This window comes from Thalassophryne amazonica, chromosome 15 (genome assembly GCF_902500255.1).
Source record: "Thalassophryne amazonica chromosome 15, fThaAma1.1, whole genome shotgun sequence".
Lineage (NCBI taxonomy): Eukaryota > Metazoa > Chordata > Actinopteri > Batrachoidiformes > Batrachoididae > Thalassophryne > Thalassophryne amazonica.
Window position 1 is genome coordinate 90,226,279 of NC_047117.1, and position 14,964 is coordinate 90,241,242.

Below are 14,964 nucleotides of genomic sequence, written 5' to 3' on the forward strand. Positions count from 1 at the left end.
CTTTGCTAATTTACACTGCAATATGCCACGCTACAGACACTAAAAACTTAAGAAAAATATATTTCCTAAATTCTGGTACACAGGGAATAGCAATACAGGAATTGAGACGATTCACTTTCAAAATCAGCTTTTTTTTTAACTCTATATTTCAATGTAGAGAAGGCAAGCATGGCCAAAAGTGGATCATTTAAAAAATGGTCTGAAGTTGTTCAGAACGTTTTATGGAGTGAGACACCTCATTAAGACCACTATTCACTACTACACTGCTGCAAGTCAGTGTAGCTCTTGTCTGAGAGAGAGTAAAGAATTATGGGTAATCAGACATTGCAGAGGCTTTTTGATGGGATGTTGTGCAGCTGCTGTGGCGCCAGCGTGTAGAGCTGCAGTGGTGAAACCATCCATTAGGCAGCAGAGGTTTGTGCAAGTTTAATCTTAATCTTTAATAATACCAGATAAGTCATGCAGCCATAAACTCAGCTGCCAAGCGGCCCTTATCCGGCCCCGGGGCCACCAGTTACACACCCATATAAATCCCAGTAGCAAAAGACAAACGTTGGTGATACTCAGAAGCGCGTATCTGCAGAAGCCCCGCCCCCACAGGCCACGTGTCTTGCTCGCACAGCTGTCCGGTGAAATATGATCGTGCCCGTCGGCTTCGGGACGCTGCGCGCAGACAAAGGACGGAGGCTCGTGCTGCGGTTGCTGCACGCGCGCACTGCCACATCACGCGCCGCCGTTTTCCAGCGACTTCAAAAATGATTTTCGGACTTTCGCTGCTGTTTTTGGCGCTGGCGGGAAGTTGGTGCGCACCGCCGCCAACCTGTGAACCCGCAGACGAGATGATCGGTGAGATTGTTTTTATTCAACAATTTATGGTTTATATATTTTGTTGTTGTTTTCGAAGTCAAAACAGCAACGCTGCATGCACGTGCATGTGCACCTATAATTTTAAAAAAAATTACAGTGTGTGTAAAAACAGACCGATCGACAATATTTGCTAATTATTATTATTATTATTTAATAAATGGCCTCCTGCTGTGTGCGCTAGTTAGTTGAAGTCACCGTATTTAAGTTAGTTTATTACTGTGTTTGGCGCAGAAGAAAACAAACTGTTTTGATAACTCTATGACGTCATTTAAAAATTATTGTCACCTGTGGATTTTTTAAATCCCAGAAACTTTTCATAAACAGTGATTAAGTTCCTCCTGTGTGTTGCCAAATTCAGAGGAGAAACAAGCCGCATAACCCGTGAGAGTAAATAAGACTAAAAAGGAACTTGGATCTTCAAAAATAATCCTGAAATGAGAAACCTCCTAAAATCATCAACCACTTCAACAAAATTACGCATGTATTAATTTTCTATTCATGCAAAGAAAAAAACAAAACAAAAAATTACTGCAGGAACAACAACAACAAATGACGATTATAAGAACAACAAAAATGAATGTGTTGAAACACTGATCAGCCGCTACTGAAATGTACTTTGCCTTCCTTCCATGATTTTTTTTTTTTTAATAATTGCGGGACTTTAATCAACCATAAATTTGCATGTCATATACATTAATTTTACAAGCCAAATAGTAGCAGTAAAAATTGCGAAGTCAAAGAGCCTAAACTGTAGCAAATTAACTTTTACATAAAGAAAATATTAATAATGGTGGTAATGCCATTTTTGCAGCAGCTGGGAATATTTGATCACTTATATCACAAATTTACCATTTTTTTTACTATTTAGACATGAATAACAAGCTTAAACTAGCAACTATATTTCAAAAACAACTCACCCCCCTACTAAATAAGTTTATAAATGACTAAATAAATAGCTCAATTCGTAAATTATTCATTTTAAACCACGATTGCTTATAGTAAGCTGATCTGGCAACATGCAGCCAGTCTTGTCTGCCCTCCATGCCGTTGGGGATGTCGCCACCTAGCGTTTAACTTGCGGTACACTGATGCTTCTGTAATGATGCTTTTTTTTTTTTCTTCTCAGGAAGATGCAGCAACAGTTTGTTTGAAGAAAAACGTAAGTAGCTTGTTTAGTGTGACGCATCACTGACGTCAGATTCCACGTGAGGAAAATGACAGCTGTCAATCTGACCCTGAAATACAGAGTGACACTATAAAACTGTGATCCATATATATATATATATATATATATATATATATATATATATATATATATATATATTTATTTATTTTTTTCTCCATTTAAAGCTTTCAAAATGATTTTTTTTTTCTTTCTGGTTTTAGCGACGTGTTCACAGATGAACCTGGGCTACTGTAATGATCTGGAATACTCCAGGTGGGTCAGCCAGGTCACTTCTAATGTGCACAAACTTGAATCACTTTCTGCCTTTTTAAATGCATTACTTTTGTTATTTTAAAATCTGCTCCAGAACCATATATCCCAACATTCTTGGCCACCGCAGTCATTCGGATGCGGAGTCGGGGGCGGAGTACCTCCTGGTGAGCGTCATCCGCGGGCTACTTAACGGCGAGTGCTCTCCTGATATACGACTCGTGGGCTGCTCGGTTCTCGCCCCACCCTGCCTGAATGACAAGATGGTCAAACCTTGCCGCAGCTCATGTGAGACCCTGAGGAAGGACTGCGCTCACGCCTTTGAGGCCATTGAAATGGCCTGGCCCTACTTCCTGGACTGTGACCGCTTCTTTGCTGGCAGTGAGGAGGGCTGCTTCGACCCGCTGGCAGGGCTGAAAGGTAATGCTTGCACTGTTGTCTTATACTGTTTGGACCACTGCTCCGCAATAGAAACACTTTCTTTTTTTTTCTTTTTTCCCTTCTGTCAATCATGATGTCCATCCTCCAGCCAGACAGGAGCTCGCAATGTCCGGTCTCTCAGCTGAGGAACCGAGCACCATCATCCAGTTCATCTACACATCTAACGCGCAGATGTACAGCTTATTGAAGAGGACGGCAGCCAAGTGCTCGCATATCTCTCACGTGTACAGCATTGGACGCAGCACGGAGGGTAGGGACCTACTGGTTATCGAGTTCAGCAGCAATCCGGGACAGCACGAGCTATGTGAGTGAGGAACTGCAGCTTACTTAAACCGGTTACTGTATTTTCCAGAGTATGAGTCATACCAGAGTAAAAGTTGCACCTTTTTTTCTGTATGTGGAACTCTTGTTGTAACACAGTTTCCTGGGGTGGGGGGGAGTGTTAACAAGGGGCAGGAACTCTATATAGCACATGTGCACACCACAGCATGTACTGAACATAAGGGCTTTTAAATTCCAAAAATAAGCAAGATGGACAAGTGAAGGTGCATTTGAAAACATATTTGTTATTTGAGGCAGTTTGGACAAAAGCAATTCTTAGATGGACATGGATTGTCCAACAGCAACATAGAAAAGTGAACAGTGGATTTATGCAGGGAGCTTTCAGCTTGTGGTATGTAACATAAGGACTGTTAAATTCCAAAAACAGTCTGGATGGACAAGTGAAGGTGCATTTGAAAACGTAGTAGATGTTTGGACAAAAGCAATTGCAAGATGGATGTGGGTTGATGGCCCACAGCAAGATGGAGATTTGAACATTGGATTTATGTGGGAAGGCCTTAGGTTTTGGTGTGTGACATAAGGACTGTTACATTTTAAAAAAATATCAAATAGGGCAAGTGAAGGTGCATTGCAGAACATTGGATGTTACAGTATTTGAGAAAGTTTAGATAAAAGAAATTGTTAGATGGACATGGACTGTTGGCCTACAGCAACATGGAGATGTGTAGGAAACACTCAGCTTGTGGTGTGTAAGATAAGGAATGTTGAATTCCAAAAATAAGCAAAACTGACAAACACATGATGGACAACATATTAGACATTATTTGATGTACTTTGGACAAAGGAAATTCTTAGATGGATGTTGGAGAAGTGAGCAATGGATGTATGTAGGAAGGCCACAACCTGCAGTGTGTAACATAAGGTCTGTTAAATTTCAAAAATAAGCAAAATAGACAAATGCACAATGGACAACATATGTAATGTTACTTGCCGCAGTTTGGACACGGATTGCTGGCCCGTAGCTTCGGAAACACTACTTGGGATTGTTGTGCATTATTGTTTGGTTCTTTAATCATTGGCATTTTTTCTTTTACTGTTGGAGTTTATCTAATTTAATAGTTTGATTCCTGGGAAAAGGAACTACGGTAATTTGATAACCTCCCAAAGACCCACACGCCGCAACATTAAGTGTGTGCGTCTTCATCTCTTAAACCGCAGTGGAGCCAGAGATCAAGCTGGTGGGCAACATGCACGGCAACGAGGTTCTGGGCCGCCAGCTGCTCATCTACCTGGCTCAGTACCTGTGTTCCGAGTATATTCTGGGGAACCAGCGGATTCAAACCCTCATCAACACCACTCGCATCCATATTCTGGCCTCCATGAATCCTGATGGCTATGAGCTCGCGGCCTCAGAGGTAGAGGATCGCAATGACCCGGATCTCGGCACTCAGGAAGTAAATATTGTTAACAGTAAATGAGAGAAACCGCTATTATCCGTCTGGAGTTTGCTGGTGTCCAGTTTGTGTGATTGACAGGTGGAGGTGGAGGGATGAGGAGTTTGATGAACGTTAACGAGCTGTAGAATGGGGTCATCTGTTTTAATGTGACAACTAAGCGTAATAGATGGTGCAAAACCATGTTACCTCAACCAGTAAGTTGCATCACCTTTTTACCTTTTGAGCAACTCTAACTAAATTTTGTCTCTTGTACAAACTCAGAGTGGCTTTTGTTACCACTTTTGCTGTTTTTACCCCATAACTCCGTAATGTTCAGTCAAAGTTAGTCCAAACTATACCTTTTTGGAATTTTTACAATCAGACAAAAAATGTGATATACTTTTCAATATGATTAGAGGATTTTTAAATTTTTACCTTTGTTTATCTAAAGTGCCTTGATTAGAGAGAGTGGCGACATGACGAGTAAAAAAAAAAAAAAAAAAAAAATCAGTCACGTGACTTGGGTTCAAAGTAGCGTTTGCTGTTAATGTGTCTGCATGCAAATCCAGCTATTTTATTTATTTATTTGCTGAAAATGATGGGTTGTTGTGTATTTGGAGGCACACATAGACACAAGAAGGGCTTCAAGATGTACAGATTCAGTCCAGATCTGAACAGAAGAAAAATCTGGGAAAATAAAGTCAGGCGTGTGGGATGGAAGTTTTGAGAGGTAAATTTATTGTTCAGTCCCATGTACAGTCAAACTCGCCTAAACCGTCATCGTATAAACCAGATATTCAGTCAATGGACAAAAAAAGTCCCAAAGCTTTTGTATTGTTTTCCATGTAATAAACACCGTATATAACTGATTTTGTACAACGGATTTTCACTCACATCGGATAAAATGTCCCTTGCGATCACAATGTATTTCCATTAAACCCCTCCCATGTGGGACCGGGGTATTTTCCAATGATTAAAAGCCTGACAGTTTTTTTTTTTGTTTTTTTTTTTGGTCACACTGTGCTCAGACTCGGACCCGCAGCCTGTCATGCACCTGTTAAATTAGACACAGCAAAAGGCTGTGATTTGAGACTTTTCTGCCTTCACTCCTTTGTCTCTCATCATATTTTAATAGTTTTTACAGTGCGCATGCAGATTACATTTTGATAATGGATCAAATACATTTGGCAGAAAAAAAATTCAGAGGAAATTTTGACCTGGTCACTAATGAGGCGCACGTCCCGATGCAGGATTCCCATAGATGTTTGGCACCTCCTGATTTAACTAATCCGTTACATACATATTGCTCACGTCGGATAAATGTCCCATCCGATTGCAATGTATTTCCATTAAATACCCAGAGCAGTCTGGATGTGCAGATGTACAAGTTAGATTTCAGCTCTGACACTCGCCGATTTGTAGAAAGTGGGACCGGAGTCATTTCTGTGATTAAAAGACCAGCCGTTTAGTTTTTCAAACCGTGTTCAGGCTTGGACCCGCAGCCTGACGTGCACCTGTTAAATTGGACACAAAAGGCTGTGATTTGACACGTTTCTGCTTTTAATCCTTCATCTCCTATCATCTTATAGCAGTTTTTATAGTGTGCACGCTGATAAATGGATCAGAAAAGTCTGCACATTTACAGCACAAAGTCAGAAAAAGAGGAAAATGTTCAGCTTACCTTTGATTTGGAGGTGATGATTGTAGAAAGAAAAGCTTGTTGAGGGTCAAATTAGTCCAGAATAAAGTATAATCCAGAGACGGAGAACTTTAAAACTGTCACGTACGTCATTGCATGACAGAGTTACAGAGCTGCAGCTGCATAAATCAGGCTTTAAATTAATTAAATAAATCATTATAAATTGTAAATTTGATAGCTTAACTATTTTTATATTTATTTTGATAGCACCTGTACCTGGATGTGTTGCTGTATGTGGTTAAATGATTTTAAAAAATGTTGAAAAACATTAAAGGTTCATTCAGTAGTTCAGCGCAGGTGGAACAAAAAATGGCGCCATGTTCTGAGTTGACGCTACTCTCCAATCAAGGCACTTGAGTTTTTATCCCCCCCCCCACCCAACCTGGCCACAGCTACCACCCTGGATGGCCACCAAACACATGTTGGCCATGGTATACTGAGGCTGGATTATAAGTGTTGGTTGACCACTTTAAGTGGTACCGAAAACCTTCTTGGGTCATGGATTTATAGACACCAAACATCTAGATTATTGTCAGGTGCAGAGTTTTCTGCTGTATTTCAATACCCTTTACATAGGCGGGTCCGTGGCACGTGCACACTTTGCTTTACAAAATGGAACTGAATTGAAAACTACCATTAAAGATATAAAATAAAGACTAAAGGAAGTCTACAAAACACCGCTTTACCGCTTCGTGGAGCATTGGTGGTGGTGGCTCTTCATTTTAATACACTGGTGCAGACAGAGCCATTAACTGTCCAGAAAACCTCTCACTTCAGTCCTCAGCAATTGGGTAGCGGTACGTCAGCTCCTGGAACATCTGGCTTTGAAAGTGAGTGGCAGTCTGATTGCTGTAACACACTGAGGACAGCCTCTTTCAGCAAAGTGAAGTTTTCTACGTATACGAGGTCTATTAGAAAAGTATCCGACCTTATTATTTTTTTCAAAAACCATATGGATTTGAATCACGTGTGATTGCATCAGCCAAGCTTGAACCTTCGTGCGCATGCGTGAGTTTTTTCACGCTTGTCGATTGCGTCATTCGCCTGTGAGCAGGCTTTGAGTGAGGAGTGGTCCACCCCTCTCGTCATTTTTTTCATTGTTTAGGAATGGCTCAGAGACTGCCGCTTTGCTTGATCAAAATTTTTTCAGAAATTGTGAGGGACATCAAAGTGGACACCATTCGAGAAATTCAGATGGTTTTTGGTGAAAATTTTATGGGCTTCAAAGAGATTACAATCAATCAATCAATCAATTTTTTTTTTTTTACAGAGTGTTACTGTCGCTTTAAGGACGGCCCAGAGCGACTGGTGGTGCGCCGCGCTCGGAAGCTGCCATCGACAGGCTGAGCGACCATTTCATTTCTAAACGGATGGCTGTCTGGATCCGTGACCATCGTCTGCTGTTTCTCTGGTTATCACGAGCTGGACATCAACCATTTTCCTGCAGATTTCACTTTTAACAAGAGATTTTGTCATGGAAAGCCGAGCGGAGGCTTCGCGCGTCACGATGGATTCGCTACTGGAGCGAGACAAAACCACCTCCGTTTTGGTCTCACAGGACGGCTTTGAGATGGCGTTCAGACAGCTGTCGGTGGTTTTTCCATCGAGTGATTATCCGAGAAATTGTGGATGTGCCTGGACATGCCAGAACATGTCCCGTGAGGCTTCATCATGGCGTTGTTTTGCACCATGCAGCACCGCGCGAAGCCTCATCTCCTCTTTCCATGACAAAAACTCCTGTAACAGTGGAATGTGCTGTTCATTTCCAAACTGGATGCTGTGTTTTATCCGGGATGTCATCTGGCTAGCACAGGAATTGTGAAAAGACGTGGACATCAGCACTTTTTCGGCACATTGAGACAGACGTGCGGAGGAATTCTGCGCGTCGCGGCGGTGCGGCATGGTGCACAGCAATGCCGTGATGAAGCCTCACAGGACATGTTCTGGCATGTCCAGGCACATCCACAATTTCTCGGATAATCACTCAATGGAAAAACCACCGACAGCTGTCTGAACGCCATCTCAAAGCCGTCCTGTGAGACCAAAACGGAGGTGGTTTTGTCTCACTCCAGTAGCGAATCCATCATGACACGCAAAGCCTCTGCTCGGCTTTCCATGACAAAATCTCTTGTTAAAAGTGAAATCTGCAGGAAAATGGTTGATGTTCAGCTCTTGTGATAACCAGAGAAATGGCACACGATGGTCACGGATCCAGACAGCCATCCGTTTAGAAATGAAATGGTCCCTCAGCCTGTCGATGGCGGCTTAGGAGCGTGGTGCACCACCAGTCGCTCTGGGCCGTCTTTAAAGCGACAGTAACACTCCATAATCTCTTTGAAGCCCATAAAATTTTCACCAAAAACCATCTGAATTTCTCGAATGGTCTCCACTTTGATGTCCCTCACAGTTTCTGAAAAAATTTTGATCAAACAAAGTGGCAGTCTCTGAGCCATTCCTAAACAATGAAAAAAACGACGAGAGGGGTGGACCACTCCTCACTCAAAGCCTGCCCACAGGCGAATGACGCAACCGACAGGCGTGAAAAAACTCACTCATGCGCACGAAGGTTCAAGCTTGTCTGATGCAATCACATCTGATTCAAATCCATATGGTTTTTTAAAAAAATAATAAGGTCGGATACTTTTCTAATAGACTTCGTACTTTAGAACGGATGCTGTAGTTCTACATAATTGGGCTTTTTAAGTCTGAACCATGTTGCATGTACGAAGGTCAAGTAGGAAATGGCAGACTCGAACCCACCACCTCCTAACTGTCTGTCCTTTCACAAGCATTTCAATGCTCTTCACTGCTGTCTACGTGCACACTGCAGCTATTTCTGAACAGGATAGAACTGTATTGTTCAGCTATGGTCAGAAACATAAACTAGAAGGCCAAAAGTATGTGGACGCCCGACCTTCATATGCCTTCTATTCAACAACTGCAGACATTAATCTGGAGTTCTGTTTACGAGTATAACAGCCTCCAGATGCAGCTGGAATTCTGCAGCGAGGGTTGAAACAGATCTGATGCAAGTTGCACACATGCTTGCATAATAATTTTAATAAATAAAATAAGACGACTGTCTGTGGAGGTTTTTACTGCTGTAAAACTGAGATCCAAATACACATTAATGCCTGATATTTTTATGATGGAGTGTTGAATCTGTCCCTGTGATGCTCAGGTGTCTACATAGTTTTGGTCATATAATGTGCTTCATGCACAGCTTCCAAATGGACAAACTGGATGTCCTGGTCAAAGATCCAGTTTATAAGCAGTAAAGAACATTAGTACAAAAAAATGCACGCTTTTATATAATGTGTGTGTTATAATGTGTATGTCGGCAAATGCAGCATTTTAATTTCTTTCATGAATTTTGTGCTCACCTGCATCTGTGAGTGAAGCTGACCTCTTGCCCTGCTCCTTTCCTCCTACACGGATACATGGCCTTGTTTACTTGTTAACAATAGAATTAACAGACAGTCTAACATGTTTCTTTTAGTATTCCAGGCTAATCATTTAAATGGTGTAATATTTCATCACATAATAATTCCTTCCACTAATAGTGACTCATCGTCATCATCATCATTATTGCAACTTTTGTAACTTTTAACTCTGAGTTATTTGAACTAAAATGTTTTAGGGTCACTTGTTGAACGGTTGGACCAATGGTCGCACCAACGCTCAGAATATTGACCTGAACCGAAATTTCCCCGACCTCACCAACATTTTCTACCGGAACCGGCGCAGCAGACACTACCGCATTGACCACATCCCCATCCCTGACTCCTACTGGTTTGGGAAGGTAAAGTCACGCAATATGCATTTTTTTTTTTTTTTTTAAATGCACCTTTAATTAAAACCTTGCAGCATCTGGGGATAAAGTGCCATGTTTTTGCACAAACTATTGGACATTTAAATGTTTAATTCCAAGAACACCTGCTGGGGTGGTGTCACTGTGGCCTGTAGGTGGCGCCAGAGACCCATGCAGTGATGAAGTGGATCAGGTCCTTGCCCTTCGTTCAGTCTGCGAGCCTCCACGGAGGGGAGCTGGTGGTCTCTTATCCCTTTGACTATTCCAGGCACCCCCAGGAGGAGAGGATGTTCTCACCCACGCCGGATGAACAGGTACAGCTGGAGGATGCAAAGCATGATGGGAGGCTGTGCTTCAAATTACAGCCTCAACATGTGCGTCTGTGTGCAGGTGTTCAAGCAGCTGGCTCGAACGTATGCGGACGCACACGCCACCATGTCAAACAACGACACGGAGAGGTGCGGTGCCTCCTTCTATCGAACCAGAGGCATCATCAACGGCGCGCTGTGGTACAGCTTTCCTGGAGGTGAGACACCAAACTCTTTGAACGGTGATGGTGTCAGAGCGTCCTGACTGTGTTACTGATCAACGCCCTGCTGTCCTTGATGACTGGCTCCAAACGTTTTGATCAGTCAAACCACAATGTCTATAATATTTGTCTTTTCTCCGACTCCTCAGCTCCTTTGGACAGATTCTGCCAAACCTGAGATGTGACTGACAGTTGACCCCAGAATTGCCCTTAAATGGTTTGTTTTGTCAAAGGTCATTGGGATCAAAGGATTTATTTTTTCCTCACCAGTGTGTGCTGAGCTTGGCACACATATGTAGGTGGATTCTGGAATTGCCCAAGCCCAGACTCAATTTGTACCATGACGTGGACCCAGGTCAGGTCAAATTTACCAAGTGTCAATCACTGCAGTGATAGTCTTTGGGGTCTAAGGTCAGAACCAAACGTGGCACACACATGGAGATTGGTTCTGAAATTACCCAGGCAACATCAAAATTGCCAAAGGTCGATCACTGGGATTGGAGCTACAAATTTATTGTTCTTGAATAATGTGGTCCAGGATGACCCGCACCTCACGCCCTGTGACTGCTGGGATAGACTCCAGGACTCCCGTGACGCTTAATTGGAGTAAGCGAGTATAGAAAATGGATGAATGAAAAATGTATTATTATTATTTATAATTCATTTTTTGAACTGCAGTTTGCACCAAAACTGGCACAAAAATGGATCTGGGTTCCAGATTTGCTCTGGGCAATTCCAGCACAGGTTTGGAAGCTGATCGAGTGGACATTTAATGTTTTTGTTTGTTTGTTTAAAAAAAAAAATCCTGAGAAGGTCTAGAATCCACACTCTGATCTGGATCCACACTAAACTGTAACCAGGGCCGACCTCTTAGTGATCATTTCCCAAGTTTTGAGGTGATTGGCTCAAAAAACTCTGAGGGACCCTACTAACAAATCAATGAACTTAAACCTATAACCTCCTGAGCTGAAGCCGCCCAGGCTTGTTGCCGTGTTTTTTTTTTGTTATTTGTTTTGTTTTGTTTTTTTTTGACAAGCACCTCTGTCTCTCCCTCGTAGGAATGTCAGACTTCAACTACTTGCACACAAACTGTTTGGAGATAACGGTGGAGCTCGGCTGTGACAAATTCCCCGCAGAAGTCGAACTTTACCCCGAGTGGAAGCGGAATAAAGAAGCTCTGCTCAGCTTCATGGAGTCTGTACGTATCCGTGAGGATGAAACTTCCTCCACAGATTGTTTCTGGAAACAATGTATGTGTTGTGTTTAGTCACTCTGCCGTGATGAGTTCCATCTCCAATGTTTTGAACTTTTAATTAGTTGGCGTTTGTTAGCACATGTCAAGAACTCAGCAGCAAGTTGTAGTTACGCATCCTGTCTCCGAGCAGGTCCACCGCGGGATCAAAGGGGTCGTCAAGGACATGGATGGACATGGAATACAAGGCGCCACCGTCTCAGTCAGGGGAATTAGAAAAGCTGTCACCACGGGTAAGTACAGTCCTCTGCTGAGGTTTCACCGTGCACGTTCTTATGAGCAGGTGGCTCTGGGGGACAGGAGCTGGACTGTGTGGATCCGGGTGGTGAGTGCTTCAGGCTACCCGTCTGTGTCCGCAAACAAGACACTTCATGCATTGTTCCAGTCCACCTGGCTGTAAATGGGTACCAGCCTTGGTTGGGGAAGTCGTCAGTGTCAGATGGTGTCCCATCCAGGGACAGTTTCAGACTTGTAACCGGTTCCTGCTGTGGTATCTGGGGACGTGCACCAACCTGATGGGTCTCAGGAGGACTTCACAGACATTTGTGATTGCTTCACTTCAATACATTTATCTAACATTAGGAGTTTGTTTGCTAAATATTTGGACATTTGAGACAGGGTGGAAGGAAGTGGGACTTTTAGTTTGAAAGGTCCATAAGTATTTGGACACTCTGTCCCATCCTTTGTCTTCATAATGAATCGGTTGCTGAAATTGCTGTTGCTAAGCAGCAGGCCAGTCGTCATTTGGACAGATGGACATGCGCAACCACCAACATCTGACTTTTAGATAGATTTGTTTTATTCATCCTTATTATAATTTCTTGTTGCTTTGGTTTGTTTTCTCAACCATTATTATTATTTTTATTTATTTGACTGCATCACCTCTGTTTCTCCAGCGGAGGGAGGAGATTACTGGCGGCTGCTGAACCCTGGCACTCACATCCTGACCGCCACAGCCAAAGGTTACTCCAAGGTCAGCAAGAAGGTTTACCTGCCTCACAGCTTGAACAAGGCCGGACATGTCGACTTTGTCCTGAGGAAGGTCTGGATCCTTTTTCTTTCTTTAGTCACCATGAAACAAAGAGCCCTATCTTCAACACCACGCAATGCAGTGCAGTAGCCTTACATAGGCAGGTTCATGAGGTGCACACACAGCAATGTGCATCAAACTACAACAAAACTAAACTGCAAACAAAGTAAATAAATTTCAGAACAGGTTAGCGTTTCAGTTCTACCAGTGCATATTTGTGATTGATTAGCTCTTCACTGACAAGACAGTAGCTCCTGTTAATGCATATAATGTGCACATAGATGGTGAAAACACTCCCAGAATATTGTAGTTTGCCATTATTTCTTCATTCTGTTGAGAATAAGGCATCTCAGAGACGGCTGGATCATAGCAGTATGGACGTGACCGTCTCATGGAATTGTCCACATCGTCAAAAACTTGAAATAACAAACTGTGTCTCATGGAATTCTGCAGTGGATGTGGAGACCTCCATGGACACAAACACATCAGTGGTAGAAATGCAACAATAACCGTTGAAAAAAACAATTTCTCAATACATGTTTATCTTAAATGGAATATAGCCTCATAACTGTCTGTTCATGAGGATATAATTACCCACAACAATCAATCAATGCATTTTCATGATCTTCTAATGAGTCCATCATATCTACATGGATGCGAGCTCCCTTGTGGAAGCCGCCATGTTGATACAGTAACCCAAAAGGGACATATTTAGTCTGTGTTTTGCACATTGCAGCACAAGTGAAAGTTTTTAGAGAAGAGAAACCAGTGGCTGTTCCCCTCTACACCGTCTGCTGTCTGAGAACCCTCATTTTCATGAAATGGAGGATCACATGTGAGAGAGCGTGAATCACCGTCGCCAAAGAAGGGAAAATATGAAGGGAATCAAAACTGACTGACAGCATAGTGCAGTCTGCAGTCTCACCACTAGGTGACACTGCTTCCTACACACTGTAGCTTTAATAAATTGTAATATTTTGGCAACATGAGGATGTAGACTTCATAAATATGTAATTTCTGGAGGAATTTTGTTGACAATGAAAAGTAGAAGTAAAAGCAGTTATTTCTGGTGTCTCTATAAATAATAATTATAATTACTTATGTTCTAATTTCTTAGATGTCTATGCAACATTTTCTCATCCAAATATGAGCTGGCATTCATAAAATGATTATTTTATGCAGATGTTTCAAATCTATAAAAGTTGTGTACATTTGTAACGTCTCACAATTTTTTTTTTTTTAACTAATGTTAAATATTTAAAATGAATGAATATTTGTCATCCTGGATCCAGGTTCCCTTGAAGCCCAACTTTGATGACCACCTCTTCCCCACAGTCGACACGTGGGATCGATTTGACCCCTACAACCAGTTTGAGCGCTACAGCGACACAGACCACAGTGCCGGCGGGATCGAGCGGGAGGAGAAACCGTGGTGGTGGAACTACTTCTCCCAGTCCGGAATCCCACCTCCGAACTGGCTGCTGCGGAATGTATAGACGTGCCAGCGGACAGTCGGTTTTCCAGAAACCACTGCAGAGGGACATTGATGGTGGACAGTCTATCATCTGGTCCCGCTGGTGCTCTCAAACGCCTCTAGCAGGAAGAGTGTCCGCGTGTTTCTGCGCTTCCTCGTAGAAATTGAACTTCCAGCCACGAATCGGAAATTTAACCAACACTGAAATTGAATTTAACTTTAAAGGAGACCTGCATTGAAAAAAATGCAGTCAGATTTTTTGAACAAAAAATGACTTACATTTACACATGAGATCCTTCTGAATGTAGTAAAGTAAATCTGGAAGCCCAGATCTGTCATTCAATGGATAAATCTTCATTTGAAAATGACAAATTTACAGCTAACATTTAACCCTCCGCAAATTGTCCCTCTCATCGTGGATGCTGCTGAGACGTCACGGACAAGACCCTCTCCCAGCATGCATTGTGCCAATTGTAATTTGTGGATTTACGTCAGTTTGCATCGCTTACCTTTTTGTCTTATAAGGAACGATCGTTTTTTTAAAACTTCGTATTGTCTTGCGGTACGTTTGAGTACACATTTCTTTTATTTGTGCTTGAAAATTATTTTGGGGGACTTTTTCATAGGCCTGTTTGATTGAGTGGTGTCGCAATGAAAATCTACTGTCTTTCGCCTCTGGTACCATCGCGGGATATGGAGGCGAGACCC

General features: G+C 42.4%; 1 protein-coding gene across 2 annotated transcripts; it reads left to right on the forward strand.

Moving 5' to 3' along the window:
- The first annotated feature begins 629 nt into the window (after positions 1 to 629).
- Positions 630 to 14,583, forward strand: cpz (carboxypeptidase Z). 2 transcript variants are annotated; one of them, XM_034188784.1, is made up of 13 exons: positions 630 to 846; positions 1,994 to 2,026; positions 2,254 to 2,305; positions 2,400 to 2,722; positions 2,832 to 3,047; positions 4,244 to 4,479; positions 9,801 to 9,962; positions 10,127 to 10,285; positions 10,362 to 10,497; positions 11,559 to 11,698; positions 11,886 to 11,985; positions 12,649 to 12,794; positions 14,075 to 14,583. In XM_034188784.1, the coding sequence occupies exons 1-13, from the start codon at positions 756 to 758 to the stop codon at positions 14,276 to 14,278; spliced, it is 1,998 nt and encodes a 665-aa protein (XP_034044675.1). In that variant the 5' UTR covers positions 630 to 755; the 3' UTR covers positions 14,279 to 14,583. The 2 variants fall into 2 exon arrangements, with proteins under 2 accessions (XP_034044675.1, XP_034044676.1); XM_034188785.1 differs by having other exon boundaries at positions 632 to 846; positions 4,244 to 4,440.
- Positions 14,584 to 14,964: the final 381 nt, after the last annotated feature.

Coding starts and splice junctions, on each gene's coding strand:
- cpz (XM_034188784.1), top strand. CDS start 756: ATGATTTTCGGACTTTCGCTGCTGTTTTTGGCGCTGGCGGGAAGTTGG. Junction 9,963..10,126: donor ACTCCTACTGGTTTGGGAAG/GTAAAGTCACGC, acceptor TGTGGCCTGTAG/GTGGCGCCAGAGACCCATGC. Junction 10,286..10,361: donor CACCCACGCCGGATGAACAG/GTACAGCTGGAG, acceptor GTCTGTGTGCAG/GTGTTCAAGCAGCTGGCTCG.